Genomic DNA, 19,535 nt, shown 5'->3' on the forward strand with positions numbered 1-19,535 from the left:
CCTAAGTTTCTCAGTCAATATCTTTTTTATATTCTAACATTTAAAAATTCTACTTTATCATTAAAAAAAATCAAATACTAGTATTAAATAACAAATTCAAAAGACATGTAATAAAAAGTTTGATATATTAAAAGTATAGATAATAGATAATGACAATGAAGGCTAACTAATTTAGCTGACAGAGACTTCTAACAAAGAATCTCATTATCTCATAACCTTGTCTTAAATCCTGTGTGGCACACTCGTAATTCACGCCAATACATAGGGGTAATACAGGGATTCCATCGTGTAATAAAAATGACGTTTTATTTAATATATTAATCATCATGCTAATGCTAAATGAAAAAAAAAAGAGTCAAGAAGCACCAATTTGGCAATTTCATTTTTACATTAGTTAATAATTTGATTACTTACCGTAATGTAATAATCAATAATTATAATAATAACAAGAAATAAACTTAGAGCAGAAGACAAAGATGGTGGAAGAAAGGGAGAGAAAAAGAAAAGAAGAAGAAGAAGAAAAGAAGAGACCAAGAACACGAAGGGCTTAACCTCTTCTTCAAAAGTTTTGGTGTTGTTGAAGGATTTAAGCTTTTCAATTCAATTCAATTCAATTTCATCAGTATATATGATATACTTATAATAATAATAATAATAATAATAGACCATCATAGTTTTTTCACTCGGTAGATACAGCGTTCCAATTCACACCTTCGTTTTCATCATTCTCAATTCCGAAGATCTTTCGATTTTTTCACTGGAGCTGTAGCGCAGCGAGCTAGATCCGGAAACGCCAAGAGATTTTCGATCCGATCAATCTTATTGCAAATGGTATCAGTTTCTCCCTCCTCTGTTTTTCTTTTTTGGTCACCGTCGAGTCAATTCGAAGTCACGTGTTTGTGTTCGTTATCGAAATTTTCTCTCTGTTAAGAGATTTTGCTTTTTTTAGATGTTTGTTTTTTTAGTTCCGTTTTATTTGTTTTTCTGGGAGCTGATCTGTTATTACATAGAAGCAGGATTGGGATTTTTCTTCTGTTTATGTGATTGCTTTTGATATCTCTGTTCTGATAATGTGCAACCGTTTTGTTAATACTAAGCAGCATTGTAGGGGATCCGATTATAGTGGATGATGTTTTTTGCTATCTGACTAAGCTGTTAGAAGAAACAGGGAGTTCAAATTTTCGCCACATCGTTTCAGAATATTATTAATATTAATTTACTTTTTTTGTTTTTTATTTTTATTTTTGGAAGGGGCGGGGGCAGAAATAGATTTAGTCATTTATCTATTTATATAATCTTAAGGGTATATGTGATTGAGCTAGATACAAATCTATGGTTCTGTTTCTTGAGACAGGAACCTTAGGCTATGGACCCCGGAGTACAATTTCATAAATTTGTTGCGGTTGTGTTGGTGCATAACTGGTTGGTTTAGATGAATTTACAAAGCAAAGAACCTTTATTTATTTTTTTGCATTTGAATTTAGTTCTGAATTATAATGGAGCAAACCCTCTCCCCACCAAAAAAAAAAAACTTGAAAAGGTCAGGGGACTTAGGTCTAACTCTTTGAAAATGCTAGTGCTGAACTTCAGGGTAACAGAATTAATTGTTACATGCAAATTTTGTCTGGCCGAGGAGGACTGATTTAATTCTTCTTTCTTATGCTTGTGACTATATGTGGCACTTAATTTCTTAATTATTTCCTCTTGGTAAGAATTTTTCTGTGATCTATTTTTTTAAATATTTTTTATTGATGATAATAGTCTTTGCATATTCCATTGCTTATGTTGGTTGTTTTTCTATAGGTTTGTCTTTGCTCAAATTAATATAATGTAGAGCAAATGTCCATTTTGGTCTTCCGACAATATGTCAAACTGTCAATAGGTTGTACCTTCATTTTTAAATAGATCAAATTGGTCCTTGTGACATCAAATTGGTTCTTGAAAGACACAACTAATGGCATTCAATTATCACTAGAGAACCAATTTGATGTTTGTGATAAATGGAGGACCAATGTGTTGTCATGTATATCTTTGGACTTTGGGACCTAAATGGAGTAATGGACATTTTCTCTATAATTTCTTTATAATTGATGTTGTCTCATTGTTTTCTGTGAAGTGTGGATTCTATTTTACAATTTTTACTTATTTTTTCTTTTACATTATGGTTGCCAGAGTGGACTTAAGTACTAGATGTTTTCATATGTTGTCTTCTAATTCTTGTTGCCACTAGCTTTTCATTCCGTAGCTGTGAGTTAATGAAAATTTAAATTGAGAGACTTTGAGTTTTCTCCTTCATTGAATTTATTATTTTACATGAAAAAGATTGATGGTTAATATTTTCAACAGATGCTATTTTACGATAGGAAATGTATAGCATCCAGATGAGTTAATATCTATGTTGCACAGATACGAATATGGCACCGGGTACAGATAGGGGTATGGGATACAAGAATTTTAAAAATCTAGGATACAGGTACGTTAATAAGAAAATTGAATTCTATATAAACACAACCAAATTGTATAAATATAAAAGAAGACAAATAAACATAACTTATAACATAAAAGGAAATTAAATTCTTAAACAAGATGACGAGGATGGTTGTGAAAGGAGTTTCATGTATCTTGTAAGGAATCAAATTGGCCAAACTCTTCCCTGGAACTTGACTTTAGGAGTTTCCATGAGTACCCAATGCATATTGGGTGTGCGGTACATACTTAATAGGTGTTGATTTTAGGAGTACCCGCGCTTCAGATGTTAAGATGGAAGAACCAGAATTCCAACTGTCTTTTCAAACATGTTCTATGAATCTATAGCATTGAACCATTTTCTGATTATGTGGTGTCTATTGATGCTTTCAACCAGATGAAAATTGCATGACTTACTGCTTGCTACCTGAGCCAATCTTGTTAGGTTATTTAAAGTAAATTTACATTTTATGTGAAAAATAAGAATTCATTTTTCATTGCTTTTATAGTGTGCATATGTGGGGAGATATAGACTTGCTCTTGGTTGGCTAGCATGAAAATAACCTTACCTTAATAACAAATATATTTAGAGATATTTCAGTTTCTTTTGTGGGATTTAGAACATTATTTTACCATTTTCCTTTTATTTATGAATTTCTCTCTAGTTGCTTGATTATGCATACATTTTATTAGAGAGGAAATGAATTCTGCTGGTTTAACTTGTGATGCTCTCTGCTTTGTAGGCTGCCACCGCCAATCCTATAATTGGTTCCCATGTTTGGGTGGAGGATTCTCAAGTAGCTTGGATAGATGGTGAGGTCTTGGAGGTTAAGGGAGAAGAAATCAAAGTTCTTTGCACTTCAGGGAAGACGGTGAGAATTCTTTGTATAATAATTATCAAAATTCAATCCCATTCTTCACCATTTTCTTGTCCTGTAAATATACCAGTTTTGCTTTGAGTGCTTTAAACATGAATGACTAGTGAGAATTTTCAAGAGAAGCAGAAAAAAGATAGGATAGCTTAGTGCATGCAGTATCCTGTAGGTCATTTGGTGTACTAGGTATAAATTTTTGAAGTCAACTCAGAAGTCAAAACTTGGAACAGCCTGACCTTTTAACATTGTGAATCATTACCTTTGTCTTGAAATTTGCAGGTTGTTGTTAAAGCTTCTAGTGTTTATCATAAAGATACCGAAGCCCCCCCATGTGGAGTGGATGATATGACAAAACTTGCTTATCTACATGAACCTGGTGTCCTGGATAATCTGAGATCAAGATATGATATCAATGAAATTTATGTGTGTATTTCAGATGCCAACTCTCCAAATAGTCTCCCTTGTACCATAATGTTTTTATACTTACTTGACATGAGCTCTTACCAAATTTTCCTTCCAGACTTACACCGGGAATATATTGATTGCTGTGAATCCTTTCATAAGGCTTCCTCATTTATACGATAGCCATATGATGGCACAATATAAAGGAGCAGGTTTTGGTGAGCTAAGCCCGCATCCTTTTGCTGTTGCAGATGCAGCATATAGGTAATTTCATTCTTTTGTGCAAACAGTTCATTTAATTAAATTGCAAGTCTGACCATATAAATTATTACGGATTCAGACTTATGATTAATGAGGGAATCAGCCAGTCAATATTGGTTAGTGGTGAAAGTGGGGCTGGGAAAACGGAAAGCACCAAGTTACTCATGCGCTATCTTGCTTACATGGGAGGGAGAGCTAATAATGCTTCTGAAGGTAGATCTGTTGAGCAGAAAGTCCTGGAGGTAAGGAAGTTAATCCTTTATAGATTTGTTTTTCTGCTAGCTGGTTGGCTAGCATAAGTTTATTCATTATTTCTTACCTTTGCCAGTTTTTAAATTTGTTAAAACCTTAGCTTTCTATCCACTTAGCTGGCATTTTTTCCCCCTTTCCACTTGACAGTCCAATCCTGTTTTAGAAGCCTTTGGCAATGCAAAGACTGTTAGAAACAATAATTCAAGGTGAGAAGTTATAGTGTTCCACCCTCCTTTAGTTGTATTGCAAAATTTTGCTACTGTCTTATCTTTGCTATTTTGTCACTTGTGACTTCTGCAGTCGTTTTGGTAAGTTTGTGGAGATTCAATTTGACCAGAGGGGAAGGATTTCTGGGGCTGCTATCAGAACTTATCTGCTGGAAAGATCACGTGTTTGCCAGTTGTCAGATCCAGAGAGGAACTATCACTGTTTCTATATGCTCTGTGCTGCACCTCCGGAGGTAATCGGATGCCTTTTGCGTAGAGTCAAAATTAGATTGAGAGAAATATTTGAAAGAATCAATTTATTAATATACAGACCATTTGTTTATGCCTACTATAATTTTTTTCTGGATTGAATTTAATAAATTTGAGCAACTTATCATTAAACTGTCTGACAATGGAACTTTACAGTGGTTTGGTAGAATATTAGTTTCTTTTCCTTTTGTCACCTTTTTATATTTTTTCAAGCTCTTATTGTTTGGTGTATGATGTATCCTTTTTGGCTTAATTATAATATGCATGTTGGTGTTACTTGTTAAATGTTAATATTAAGTTTGTGCTTAAATTCTTTGGATTCTATTTTCTTCATTTTCTTGAGCTTATTTATTTATATTTGGCAGGATATTCAGAAGTACAAATTAGGAAATCCTAGAGCATTTCATTATCTGAATCAAACAAATTGCTTTGAGTTGGAAGGGGTTGATGAGTTAAAAGAATATCAGGATACGAGGAGAGCAATGGACGTTGTTGGAATAAGTTCTGAGGAACAGGTATTTTATTGGGAGTTTCTGTAAGTTCGTGCTTAGAATTTTAAAATATGATCTGTGCTTCAGTGCTTTGATTTTTTGTTTCCCCCTCCATCACTGTCCAGGAAGCAATATTTCGAGTGGTTGCTGCAATTTTGCATCTTGGCAACATTGAATTTACAAAAGGGCAAGAAATTGACTCATCTGTGCCCAAAGATGAAAAATCTTGGTTTCATCTACGAACTGCTGCTGAACTTTTCATGTGAGCAAACTTTGCAAGCTTGCATTTGTTAAAATGTAAACTCTTTGTAAGACTTGCATTTCATATCCTTTCCATGTGACATCTTTGGTTTATAATTTTTTTTAGGTGTAATGCAAAGGCACTTGAAGATTCTCTTTGCAAGCGTGTAATTGTTACTCGTGATGAAACTATAACAAAATGGCTGGATCCAGAAGCTGCTGCACTCAGCCGAGATGCTTTGGCTAAGATTGTGTACACGAGGTTGTTTGATTGGTAAGCCTGTGAGTGGATTGCTCAAAGATAAAGTCTTAGTCTTAAGATAGATTCACTAGCAAATTTGGTCAATTTGCTCCTAGTTCCACTTCTGTAAATTTCTGTCATCTTTTGCAGGCTGGTGGATAAAATAAATAATTCAATTGGTCAAGACCCTGACTCAAAGTCCTTAATTGGTGTGCTGGATATTTATGGTTTTGAGAGTTTCAAGACTAACAGGTGCATTGCTGGTATACCTTTTGTTCTGTAATTAACTTGGGTTGATCTCATTTGGTGAATATCCAAGAAAGGGTAGTATTCGAAGTTAAATTTGTAATCCATTCCATGCCATTAATTACCATTGTGATTTCCAAACAATGGAGAGGGGCATTCTTTCATCATATTGCTCCACTCCATTTCAAAGCACTCCATTATGAATTGGTCCACTTCATCCCCTTAAAATTATCCTAAGTTTATTTCTGATTAAAATGAATTCTGATGAAATTTTGTTGCCTTGTCAGTAGTGGTAGTTTATAGATATTTTATTAATAATTGGTTGTTCTCTGTACATTGCAGTTTTGAGCAATTTTGTATCAATTTGACCAATGAAAAGCTTCAGCAACATTTTAATCAGGTTTGTTTTTAAAATAAAGATTATATCCTTGAGGGTTGCTGCCATCTCTTGCTTGTATATTTGAAACAGACACGAGGATACTTATTATATATACTGATCTTACATATGCTCTTGTAATGCTTAAAATACTTGATCTGCAGCATGTTTTCAAAATGGAGCAAGAAGAATACAAAAAAGAAGAGATTGATTGGAGTTACATTGAGTTTGTTGATAATAAAGATGTTCTGGATCTCATTGAAAAGGTTTTTCCTTCTCACTCAGTCACTCCACAATCATTCTGTTGATTGGCTTTTATCTTTTGTACCAATATTTTATATAAGATGTTCCTTTTTGTTGAAAAGTATGAACTAAATGTGAAGGGTGATGGTTATAAATTTGGTAGGTTCTCAAGCCCACTGTAATGTGTGGCTGTAAATAAAAGTAGTAGCTTGCAAGCTGGTTTGTGCCTTTGTGGTAGAGGAATGTTGTGGCACCAAATTACTTTCCTTGATCACTTTATGGTGACTTAAATGATTCTGTATCTTCCTTTTCACCATAAAACTAAGTCTTGGCATGCACTAGTATGCCTATCATTTTTTTAAAAAATTATTAAAAAAAGAGGGCAAATAAGTTTAACTTGTTTAAAAAAAAGAGGGAACATAAGAATTTTAAAATTTCAAATAGTTACGCACTGACACTAACATCTTAATTTTTGAGGAGGTATAGAATTTTAAACAACTACTCTCTATAACTACAGTTCCCTTTTAAGAATAAAATTGTTATTTTGAAGACAGACATTTTGCCATATTATATAGAAGATAGGGGATAGAAGATAGCTGGAGTTTAATTTTAGCGGAAACCTAAATGTAGGTACTTTCAAGAAAGTATGCTTAATATCAAGTGTTTGGATGGGTGGGGAACAAGGGATTTGAGTTGAGGGCCAAGTATGAGTAATTCAGTGTTCCCTTCATACCTTTATGGATGTTGTGCAAATTAGTTTCACAAGGTAAACCTAGGTTTTTCATCTCTTCTTCCCATATATGTTCAAAATGGAGGGAATATTTTGAAAATCACTGTTGATATGATTTATGTGATCAATTCAAACTCAAGCTGCTGATATTTGCCTGATGTCAAATGATAGACATAAAAGGATCAGATTCATTTCTCTTTGATAGTTCAAAATGATAATGTTAAAAGTTGTCAATTTATGTCTATTAAGAAACTAGGTTTTGGTAAGAAGTTTGATATAAAAGGGAAAGGAAAATATGAATACCTTGAAAGTTGAAATTATATTAGCAAATACAGAGTGGTTCCTTCTCAGACTATTTTTGTCTGATTATGGAACCATTCCCATGGTAACCTTCTTTCTGTATTTCAGTACCTCTGGTACTATATATTAATATAATCTATTATCTTTGCTGACCAAAAAAAAAATATTAGCAAATTTTGTGTAGATGAATTGATGTTACTACTTTGTCAAGGTGCTATTAATGATTTTGCCATTATTCTTTACAAGCTGATAACATAATGGTTTTTGTGCCGTATTTGTCACTACTAGATTTTTTATTTATCAATTTTTGTTGTATAATTTTCAGAAACCTGGTGGCATTATTGCTCTTCTTGATGAAGCTTGGTAAGTATACTTTGCACTGTACCTTTGAATTGGTATTGTGGGTCTGAATATCTCAATATCGCTCAATACTATTTTTGTTGATGCTCGATAGCTATATGTGTATGCGTTTTGCAGTATGTTTCCTAGATCAACACATGAAACTTTTGCCCAAAAGCTGTATCAGACATTCAAAAACCATAAAAGGTTCAGCAAACCCAAGTTGGCACGTAGTGACTTCACAATTTGCCATTATGCGGGTGATGTAAGTTGGAATATTAGTACTTTTTGTTTCTGCATCTATAATTTCTTGGGGTGTTACTTGGTGTAGCATAGGACCAGAATGCTTGATTTGATCTATTTATACTTCGGAAAACACATGCCTAATCTGTGTCAATTTTAGGTCACGTATCAAACTGAATTGTTCCTGGACAAGAACAAAGATTATGTTGTTGCAGAACACCAGGAACTTCTTTATGCTTCCAAATGCCCCTTTGTGTCTGGTTTGTTCCCCCCTTCACCTGAGGAATCGTCCAAACAATCGAAGTTCTCTTCAATAGGTTCCCGGTTTAAGGTTGTTTTCTTATTCCCCATTATTTAAAGACACGTGATTTTGTTTTCTTCCTTAAACTCTATAGTTTTGTAATCCTTCATATTTCCTGCAGCAACAATTGCAAGCACTACTTGAAACTCTCAGTGCCACTGAGCCACACTACATTCGCTGTGTGAAACCCAATAATCTTCTTAAGCCAGCAATTTTTGAGAATAAAAATGTTTTACAGCAACTGCGATGTGGGGTAAGACTTGCTTTCCCCTCCTGTTTTTGGACCATTTAGTTGGTACTGTAGTTGAAGTTTTAACCTGTAGCTGTGCGAGTATATGCTGATTACATAGTATATCCAATTGTAGGGAGTTATGGAGGCAATTAGGATAAGCTGTGCCGGGTATCCTACTAGGAAGACTTTTGATGAATTTGCAGACCGATTTGGACTTCTTGCACCTGAAGCTTTGGACGGGAGGTATTTAAGTTGTTAATTTTCATTGTCAGGCCTATTAGTTAAAATATTCTAAAAACCCTGATTTATTTCATGTTTTAATTATGTTAGTTCTGATGAGGTCACTGCTTGCAAAAGGATTCTGGAGAAGGTTGGACTTAAGGGCTATCAGGTAACTATTACCATGTGATCAGACCTTTAATTCTTTGAGAGACTTACTCTTCAATTTGAGTTTGATCAATGGAGTTTAGGATATATTTGTTTTTGAAATGGGGAATAACATTTTTTTAATCTATTTACTTTGAATTACTTGGATAAGAAAATTGCTATGTACTCAGAAATCTTCATTGACCTAAGTATTGGCAAAACTTCCTAATCTATATTCTCCCAAGCTCTAATAATGTTTTACACTTATTGGAAACTCATAACATATAAGTTATTTGGGTGTATTTTGTTACTGCTTTGGAGTTTTTGTTGGGATAAGCAATAGCCTTTCCTTTTCTTCCTTCTTTCACCTTTCACTACCATTGTGTGGGCAGTAATCTTGCAAATATAGTTTTGGTTTGGGAATGAGAACTATTTTATATCTTTGTCAAGTGTGTAATGAACTCAAATTGCTATTTTATGCTCATCTATGCTCACTACCATGAATGTTTACTGTTACATGAGGTAACTGCAGATTTTCTATACAAGACTTGTTTTGTGGTTTTTTTTACTGGTTCTCTTTAATTGCTGCAGATTGGTAAAACAAAAGTGTTTCTTCGAGCTGGTCAAATGGCAGATCTAGATACTCGTAGAAGTGAGGTCTTAGGAAAGTCAGCAAGCATTATTCAGAGAAAAGTTCGTACCTATTTGGCCCGCCGTAGTTTTGTCTTGATACATTTGTCTGCTATACAGATTCAAGCTGCATGCAGAGGTATCTACTTCTTTCCTTGATATAGCTCACACGTTTTCAAGGAAAAACTTAAATTTGGGAAGTTTCACAAGTTTTTTGATGGTGGTGATTGCAGGTCAACTTGCTCGGCAAGTTTACGAGGGATTGCAGCGGGAGGCTTCTAGTGTGAAGATTCAAAGGTATTTACGCATGCATGTTGCTAGGAAGGCATATAAAGAATTGTGTAGCTCGGCTGTTTCTATTCAGACTGGTATGCGAGGGATGGCTGCTCGTACTGAGCTACGCTTCAGGAAGCAAACTCGTGCTGCTATTGTCATTCAGGTAGAGAAAATTTTGAATATACATCTCTGTAGTATGTCTTAAATATTTTTAGAATTCTTATTGTCCAACTCCAAAGTCCATATATCCTATACAAAATCATTGTTGATGACCTTGGCCTTTTTTTTAAAATATATATTTGGTTCATGGTAATTTATGCTTGCAACTGTGATTATTTTGTGTATTGCTATTGCAGAGCCACTGCCGGAAATACCTGGCTCAACATCATTTTACAAACTTAAAGAAGGCAGCAATTGCAACACAATGTGCATGGAGAGGAAAAGTTGCTCGGCGAGAATTACGACAGCTCAAGATGGTAAAACTTCCCCTCCTCCCCACCTATAAAAGAGCCTTTGAATCAATCAATTAAATGTTTTTATCTTTTCAGTAATATGGTAAGTTATAAATATTACTGATAAATAAGAGAGAAATATCATCAGGAAAAAACTGTCAAGCTTATATTCCTAGCAGTGCCCCTTATTCCACAAGAACTGTAGTAATGTTCCCCTTATTTAAAGCTCACCCATGCACATTGTAGCACAGCATGAATCTCAGTGCACTTAAACTTTATTAGCTTGCATTAAATCTTAGCTGCAGCTGGCAACATTTTCACTGGGAACAAGTACTGGGATTATACTCTTCTAGCTTTGCTGTGATATTTTCTTTTGGATTCCATAACAAAAACTACTTATATTTTCACTCATGTGTTATTTGGTCTTAGAGTAACTGATGCTATCCCTCATCTTTTTGACCCATCATATTTGTGATACCGATAACCTCTACCTCCATTATTTGAAACAGATACCTTAGAAAAGTGTTCCTACACAAACTAAAATGTTGCCAACAAATTGCTTTCAAATTTGTTGCTTAGTAGAGATATCTCAAAGCTCTATATACGCAAAACCATACGGATTATTGTATGCTAGTTTTGTATTTGATACATTTTTCTGTTGTGTTTCTAATTAAAAACCATGAAACTTTATTAAAATGTTTTCATAGAGATCCAAGGATGCTTTGAACTTATTATGGGCTCTTAGTGTTAAAACCAAGAAGGAAATAAACAGTTTAGACCGGACTGTTTCTCATAGAATGTGGTAGACTTTTTAGATATAACTGGGAACCCCTTAGGCCCTTACACAATTGAAAGAAATAACCAAAGTTCAGTAATATTATTATTTGAAAACTCCTCATCTACTCATGAATACACAATTCTTCACCTTTAAATATTTTTCTTTTCCTTGTCTTGCCATGTACTCTGCCTTTAGTGAATAAGCATCATACACAAAACTAGACCTCTTCTATCTTTAGTCAATTCTACATATCCTCACCTCTAATAAATATTTGCAAACCAGATTGCATAACTTGGCTGTCCCAGTTGTAAACTTTTTGGTTTACTTGAGTATAATAAGAAAGGGTGCATTAGGAGTACACTTTTGGTTTACTTTAGTGTGCCATTGTCTTATCTTGTGAAAACTTACACTAGGAGTACAACTATCTGGGATCATTAAACCTTCTAAAATGCTAGCCTGAAAAGAGTCATTATTTGTGCATTTTGGTCAGAATCATGGAGCTATGCTATTATTTTGGTCAGAAAGGGAATTCTTTTAAAGTTCTTAATGTCTTACATGTTATGATTGCTAGCTATTCAGTTATTTTTATCATGTTATTCAGCAATTTAGAATTTGTTTTTATTAATTTCAGGCTGCAAGAGAAACTGGAGCTCTCCAAGCTGCCAAAAATAAGCTTGAAAAACAAGTTGAAGACCTTACATTGAGGTTGCAGCTGGAAAAACGCCTGAGGGTAAATGACTATTATTTTGTCAGTGCTAGCTGCTATCTACAATATTTTTACTGTGGCCAACTGGAAAATTTCCTGCATTATGTCAAGCACACCAATCAATTTGAATTAACTGTTGTAGTACAATCTGTTAGCTCTGTAACAACACTTATTTTAAATATTGTAGTACAATCTGTTAGCTCTGATGAAAAGATACTTTTTCTACACACATACGCACACTATTTAGTATCTTTCCTTGCAAAGCTTCTTAAATCTCTATTAACAAATGCAGATTGACATTGAAGAATCAAAAACACAAGAAAATGAAAAACTACAATCTGCTTTGCAAGCGATGCAACTTCAGTTTAAAGAAACTAAGTTGTTACTTAAAAAGGAGCGTGAGGCTGAAAAAAGAGAAGCTGAGAGAGCGCCTTTCATACAGGAGGTTCCTGTTGTTGACCATGCTTTGTTGGAGAAGCTCACTAGTGAAAATGAGAAACTCAAGGTGAGCTGATTTTGGGCATAATATCTCATCTGCACTGAAATAAAGTCTTTATATTTTGGTATACTTTGAATATTCTCACATTTTTGGGAATATAGGTGGCCATTTCTTACTATTAATTTTGAGCTTCCTGGAGTTTCCATTGCAGACTTTGGTGAGTTCATTGGAAAAGAAAATTGATGAAACAGAAAAAAGATACGAAGAGGCAAACAAAGTTAGTGAAGAAAGGTTGAAGCAGGCTTTGGATGCCGAATCAAAAATAATCCAGTTGAAGACTGCTATGCAAAGGTTTTGTTTGTGATCAAAGCTTCTTTGGTATCTTGTACATGTTTAATTCATATCACTTGAACTATTACTGTTTCCAGTCTTTGAACAGCAATCATCTATAGCCTCTAATTATAGGATTCTGAACCAGCGTGGCTGTTTTTTTATTTTGATTGATATTGATAGACTCGAAGAGAAATTCTCAGATATGGAAACCGAAAACCAGGTTCTTCGGCAACAGTCTCTGCTAGACTCATCTGCAAAAACAGTGTCAGAACACCTTTCTACCCACATATCTGAGGTAAATTATAGTTGATAAAGTATATAGGTCTTCATAATCTGCATATAAGTAAATCTTTTTGATATTTTTATCTTCAGAAGTTGGAAAATGGTCACCATGTGGTGGAAGATCAGAAAACTTCTGTAAGTACATTGATTTCTACACTTTATCTACCTTTCCATAATAAGCCATCTTTTGTGTTTAGTGAAATTTAAAAAGAGTCATGTTTGCAGGAAGCACAGAATGTCACACCTGTGAAGAAGTTTGGTACAGAATCTGATGGCAAATTGAGGAGATCCTTCATTGAACGTCAACATGTGTGTGCTTAAAATTTGACATTTAATATATCTTTTCTTCATGCAAACATGTTCACAATTTTTAACTCTTTTTTCACTGTAGGAGAATGTTGATGCACTTGTCAACTGTGTTATGAAAAATATTGGTTTCCATCATGGAAAGCCTGTTGCTGCATTTACCATTTACAAATGTCTTCTCCACTGGAAATCATTTGAGGCTGAAAGAACAAGTGTATTTGATCGCCTTATCCAGATGATTGGTTCTGCAATTGAGGTGACTTTTTTACTTTAAAATTATTGGATTGAACCTTCACCTAATAGCTTAAGCTTTTATTTTTAGGAAAATTGATCCTTGATATGATATTAGAGTCTCTACCAATCCTTGCAATGCTCCATGCCATAATTGCACTAGTTATTATAATTTGGTATTTTCTAAAATATTGAATATGTAGTCTAAGGTAATGTAATGTAATGTTTATTATCTGCATTAAAGTTGTGAGTGTGTGTGGTATGTTTGGTTTAGTTCAATTCTTGTTGCATGGATTGAGATCCCACATTGACTATAGATATGGCTAAAGTAGAAATTATAAAGGCTTGGGAAATCCTCACCTCATGAGCTAGCTTTTGGAGTTTGAGTCAAGCTTATCTCAAATTCAAGATGGTATCAGAGCCTATCATAAATTCGATATTGGGCCACCCTCAACTGCCCAAAAATCTACATGACCCCGCGAATTTCTTAGTGCAATCTTCTTGTCTCGGTGACTTTCCTAGTGCAATAATAATGAAAAAAAAATCTCCACTCTAGGCATCCAATCCTAGGTGTAAGCGGTGTGTTGGGATCCCACGTCAACTATAGGTATAGCATGAGTAGAACTTATAAAGGCTTGGGTAATCCTTACCTCTTTAGCTAACTTTTGAGGTTGAGTTAGGCCTAGCCCAAATTCAAGAGCATGAATATGTTTTCTATTTGATATATGTTAAAAGCAATATGAATGCAATTGCAGGTTTGAATGTTGCTTTTACCCTAGGCTAGTTCATGGTTTAATTGTTATAGTTATCCCTCCTTTTTTCTTCAAGAGCTTACAAACCCATTTGTTAGACAATGAATTATTTTGTAGCTTCTGTGGTCTTAATGATGTGATTCTAATTTCATGTGGTATTCTGTAGTTATGGTTCTTTTTCTGGTAATGTAAAGAAAAGTATTGGAGCACTTATAACTTTTTGTTTTTCTTCTTTCTTACTTTCCAGAATCAAGATGACAATGATCTTATGGCCTATTGGCTGTCAAATTTGTCTGCACTATTGTTTTTGCTCCAGCAAAGTCTAAAATCCGGTGGTGCAGCTGATGCCACTCCTGTAAAAAAACCACCAAATCCGACATCCCTCTTTGGAAGAATGACTATGGTATTGTATATTCTTTACATTCTTTGTAATCTGATCTCTCTTTCACGCTTAAAAAGTTGCCCTAATTTATTTGATGGCTTAATTTCAGGGTTTTCGTTCATCTCCTTCTTCTGCCAACCTTCCTACCCCACCATTGGACGTTGTACGCAAAGTAGAAGCTAAATATCCTGCTTTGCTTTTCAAGCAACAGCTCACAGCCTATGTGGAGAAAATATACGGTATCCTTCGGGACAACTTGAAGAAAGAATTGGCATCAATGCTTTCGTTATGTATACAGGTTTGTTGAAATGCAGTTGGCAATTGTTTAATTTTAGCAACTTTATCATTATGGAATGGATAAAGTTGGATACAATGTCTTAAATCCCATATGGTTGTCATTGCTACTCCCTAATTTCTATATACTATCTCCTTTCTAGATATATTTTCTAGAAATTTCTAAAAGAAATCCAAGGCTCTATTCTCCTTTTAGTCACATATTTTTTTGGTTCTGTTCCTCATGCAAATCTTATTGCTGATATACAGGCACCAAGAACATCCAAGGGAGTGCTACGATCTGGCCGATCCTTTGGTAAAGATTCTCCCATGGGTCACTGGCAGAGTATTATAGAATCCCTGAACACTCTCCTCTGTACTCTGAAAGAAAACTTTGTAAGAAACACTATATCTTGTTAACTTCTGAATATTAAGCAATTACTTTCCTGTTAGTCTTATTCGTGCTATTTTTGAAAATTTGGTTAAACATGATGATGCAGGACACTCCTAGGATCCCTAAATAAACAACAGAATCTAATAATCCAATGTACATTGCATGATATAATGTTTTGGGTTTCAGGTACCTCCAGTTCTTATCCAAAAGATCTTCACTCAAACATTCTCATATATTAATGTTCAACTCTTCAATAGGTAAGTAGTTTTTGTACACATGCTTTAATAACAAAAGAATTTTTTTGTATCATTGCATTTTTATCATTGTTGAGAGGAAGAAGAATGAGAGGTCATGCAATGTGAATGAATCCGAGTGTCTTTACTATACGGCTGAGGCTCTTATTTATAGTTAGAGTCACAAATACAATGGATAGTAGTTACATAATTATACAGCTCATTACCCCTAATTACAATATTTCCCTACACAATATATTCATAATTACAAGATTCCTAACAATGTTAAAGGTTAACATTCTTTTTTCATTAAATTATTGCTAGTCTTCTTCTGCGTCGTGATTGCTGCACATTCAGCAATGGGGAATATGTGAAAGCTGGTTTAGCAGAATTGGAGTTGTGGTGCTGCCAAGCAAAGGAGGAGGTAATTTATTGTGTTGATGGCGTTAGTGATAGATTTTCAGTTAGTGCATATATTGCTTAGGCTGTAATACAACAATATGGTGATGACCTATGTCTAATCTTTGGCTTTTGCACTGGTGTATTCATCTCCACAACCTATTTGCTTGGGTTTGCAGTATGCAGGTTCATCTTGGGATGAGCTTAAGCATATAAGACAAGCTGTTGGATTCTTGGTAAGTGTGTGTCTTATTTGATAATACAACACTATTTATCTTCCCTTGTTGCTGTTTTTTCATAATTTTTTATAATCAATATTGGTTTTCTATGCACTGTGTTTGTTTTCTCTTACCACAATTATTTAAAATCTGAGAATTTCCTGATTAGGTTTTGTCATATAGGATGAATCCCCAAATCCTCATCCAGTGAAGGAATTTACTGCTTGCCATTTAACATCTACAGAAAAATGCATTATTTTTTGGGTTTAGAAGAAAATCATGCTCAAACAAATTTCTGTAAATCTCGGTTGAGAAAGGATTTGGAAAAACATTGATCAAGCTTGTTACATTTATGCAATCTTCTTTATTAGACTGGACAATAGCAAATTAAAAACCCTGGAAAATAATTTTTTTTATCAGCAAAAGTATGATTATATTATATATAATGTTAAGTACAGTATAAGAGGTACTATTGTATATACAACCTATCACCATACTAAGCAAAGCTATGGTAACCTAATACATGCAGTACACCAAGAATTAGGCGACCATAGATTTGACTGTAGGCTAGGCACCCAATCACAATATTTATAAGCTAATGCCCCCCGGAGCATAGAACCCATCCCTGATTTTGCTGGACCAATAGTGGAATGGGAAGTTTTTTGCCTCCCAATGTGGAAGATGATAATGTGATCAGATTTTATTTTCCTAGATAGCATAAAACCTCAACGATTTATGTGATGGTTAGTATTTGGTAAATATGCATCTTTTATTGCTTGGTAAGTTAATCTTAGTTGTAGCCTTGTGAATGTTGGAAATCCACCTTAATTGTAACCTCTTTAGGGGTTGTTTTAATTGCAATCTTGAGAGTTTGTTTAATCCCACATCAACTAGAGATATGGCTAAATTGGGCAATTCTCTCATTATAAGTTAGTTTTGTGGGGTTGAGTTTGGCTCTAAGCCCAAATTTTAAAAAGGTATCAGAGCCTATCCTAGATTTATTGTTTGGCCACTTGCATTGCCATGCTTTAGACCTTTAGCCCTAGGCTTGAGGTGTGTTGGAAAGCCGCCTTAATTGCCGCTTCTCGGGGGTTGCCTTAATTGCAGCCTCAAAGGGGTGTTTTTAGCCCCACATCAATTAGAGATAAGGCTTGGGTAATTCTTACCTTACAAGCCGGTTTTGTGTGGTTAAATTAGGCTCTAAAGTCCAAATTCTTAGAGTGAAGATTTTATTTGGAATAATTATAATAATAAATGTCATAATTGAATAAAATAATGTGATGGATTATTCTATTTTTCTTAATAATTTATTATATGATGTGACCAAAATCCAATGTCTTTAATTACATCTTTTGGTATAATTAATGTAATTTTTTTATATACAGGTTATTCATCAGAAGTATAGGATTTCCTATGATGAAATCATTAATGATTTATGCCCAGTAAGTATTTATCCATCTCAATCTTTCTGTGTTATGGGGTACGCATCTCAGTGTCATTAATTTGTTAATATCCATAAAGTCCTATCTTTGATAGCATAATGGGTTGTTATAGAGCAGAATTTTTACGATGAGTTCTTGAAATGATCATATTTACAGATTTGGTTTCTTTGTATTTACATTATGAATTCATGTTCTGCAAGTAGTAGTTGAGGAGATTGCCTTGATTGTTTATCATGACTTAAATTTGGAAATTGTATGAGGCTACTTCTAGGACTGAAATTCGAATTAATTTATGTTTCTAGTTATTCCTAAGGATGGGTTGGAAGGATACTGAAGTGATTTAGGGCCTGTTTAGTTTGAGAAAATATTTTGTTTTCAATTTTAATTATAAAAGTGTTATCTTGTTTTTATTTTGTTTTCTGTTTTCAAAGATTTGTATTAGAAATAGTGAAAAAAAATTAAAATTAAATCAAAAAAACATTTTCAAACCAAATAGGCTCTTGTATATAAATGGTCATAAATACATAATCTCTTTCTTTTGCACTCACTCTCTGCATAAACAGTTAAGCATGTCTTTCAGAGTCTATATGTCTCATGCCTTTTTCCCTTGTGTCCCCACCCCCTTCCTGCATCAGATCATGAGTGTCCAGCAGCTATACAGAATATGTACACTTTACTGGGATGCTAACTACAATACTCGAAGTGTATCTCCAGATGTAAGTTTTTTTCTCATTCCCCGCCATATTTTCTCTAATAACAGGGAAAATGCTTGGTAACATTCTCAAATCTTCCTTCAGGTCCTTTCAAGCATGAGAGTACTTATGGCTGAGGACTCTAATAATGCTCAGAGTGATTCTTTCTTGTTGGATGACAGTTCCAGGTGAGAGTGCTTGCTTTTATTGGTGCTTTAATTGCATAACATAACTTTTGAGCTCTGGAACCAGAGAGTTGAAATATTATGTCACAATGAGAGATAGAGAAAAGTTTATATACATAATTTCTCTGTTGTTTAACATGTGCAAAGGGTAGATGCAGCTTAATTTATGTGATCTATCAATCCTTGGTCAATTTTTAGTACAATTCTTCGATCATGTTTACAAACCTTCACTTCTTTTTACAGCATCCCCTTCTCAGTGGATGACTTCTCTACATCACTGCAAGAGAAGGATTTCTCTGACATGAAACCAGCGGATGAGCTGCTTGAGAATCCCGCCTTCCGATTTTTAAATGAGTTGGCAAGGGAAGCTTAGTGTATGTGTTTATCATAGTCGTCAAGGCAAGCAACCAAATCAGTTGTTGGTCCTTGTCAATGGTTGTAAATCATTTATATTTTTATTCTTTTTCTTTCTACTTATTATTTTTGTTTTTGGTTTACCATCCTACATCTTGTTTGTCATATCCCTGCATAGTCATGGCCCTGATGTAAAATTATTTTTTCATTCTTTAGTTGGCATTCAATTGTAAAGTATTCATTTTAAAGAGGGGCAGGGATATTTTTAGGATTAGTGAGCTTGCGTTGTATGTCCATTTTTGTTGTCCTGGTCAATCTGGTAACAAAACCGTTAGAAAGTGAAGCTGAGCTGCTTATAATTTTGATTGGGGGTTCCAAGCTCACTTTCCACTCATTTTTTTTACAATGTAAAGGGTCAAGAATGAACATTGATATGTAATGAATAGGTTTTTCATATTCTCGGGTCTGAACTCTAGTTTATTTTGTTTTTTTTGTTTTTGCCCTCACCCCTTTAAGTGCAACATGGCCTAACAATGCTCCCTAGTTCAAGAAGGAATGTTAAAATTCATGGTAGAGAGATAGAAGCAAGATAGAAAAGAGAAACTCAACATTAATTTAGATAATGCTGAAATGAGCAAATTAATTTTTACATGACTACATTTAGTCTTATATAGTTAAACTTGTAATTAATTTGTAAC

At 34.3% G+C, this 19,535-nt stretch overlaps 1 protein-coding gene across 1 annotated transcript; it reads left to right on the forward strand.

Annotated features, from left to right (window-relative positions):
- The first annotated feature begins 465 nt into the window (after nucleotides 1-465).
- LOC114381174 (myosin-6-like) lies at nucleotides 466-19,299 on the forward strand. The gene is made up of 39 exons (XM_028340362.1): nucleotides 466-831; nucleotides 3,210-3,338; nucleotides 3,621-3,764; nucleotides 3,862-4,007; nucleotides 4,084-4,246; nucleotides 4,404-4,462; nucleotides 4,557-4,716; nucleotides 5,098-5,247; nucleotides 5,349-5,485; nucleotides 5,591-5,737; nucleotides 5,855-5,956; nucleotides 6,293-6,350; nucleotides 6,491-6,592; nucleotides 7,925-7,962; nucleotides 8,077-8,203; nucleotides 8,342-8,512; nucleotides 8,604-8,735; nucleotides 8,848-8,957; nucleotides 9,045-9,105; nucleotides 9,672-9,849; nucleotides 9,944-10,149; nucleotides 10,343-10,462; nucleotides 11,848-11,946; nucleotides 12,215-12,427; nucleotides 12,573-12,712; nucleotides 12,875-12,989; nucleotides 13,067-13,111; nucleotides 13,202-13,285; nucleotides 13,368-13,538; nucleotides 14,513-14,668; nucleotides 14,757-14,945; nucleotides 15,191-15,316; nucleotides 15,501-15,571; nucleotides 15,872-15,971; nucleotides 16,126-16,182; nucleotides 17,550-17,606; nucleotides 18,242-18,322; nucleotides 18,404-18,486; nucleotides 18,727-19,299. The coding sequence occupies exons 1-39, from the start codon at nucleotides 829-831 to the stop codon at nucleotides 18,854-18,856; spliced, it is 4,560 nt and encodes a 1,519-aa protein (XP_028196163.1). The 5' UTR covers nucleotides 466-828; the 3' UTR covers nucleotides 18,857-19,299.
- Nucleotides 19,300-19,535: the final 236 nt, after the last annotated feature.

This window comes from Glycine soja, chromosome 13 (assembly GCF_004193775.1).
Source record: "Glycine soja cultivar W05 chromosome 13, ASM419377v2, whole genome shotgun sequence".
NCBI lineage: Eukaryota > Viridiplantae > Streptophyta > Magnoliopsida > Fabales > Fabaceae > Glycine > Glycine soja.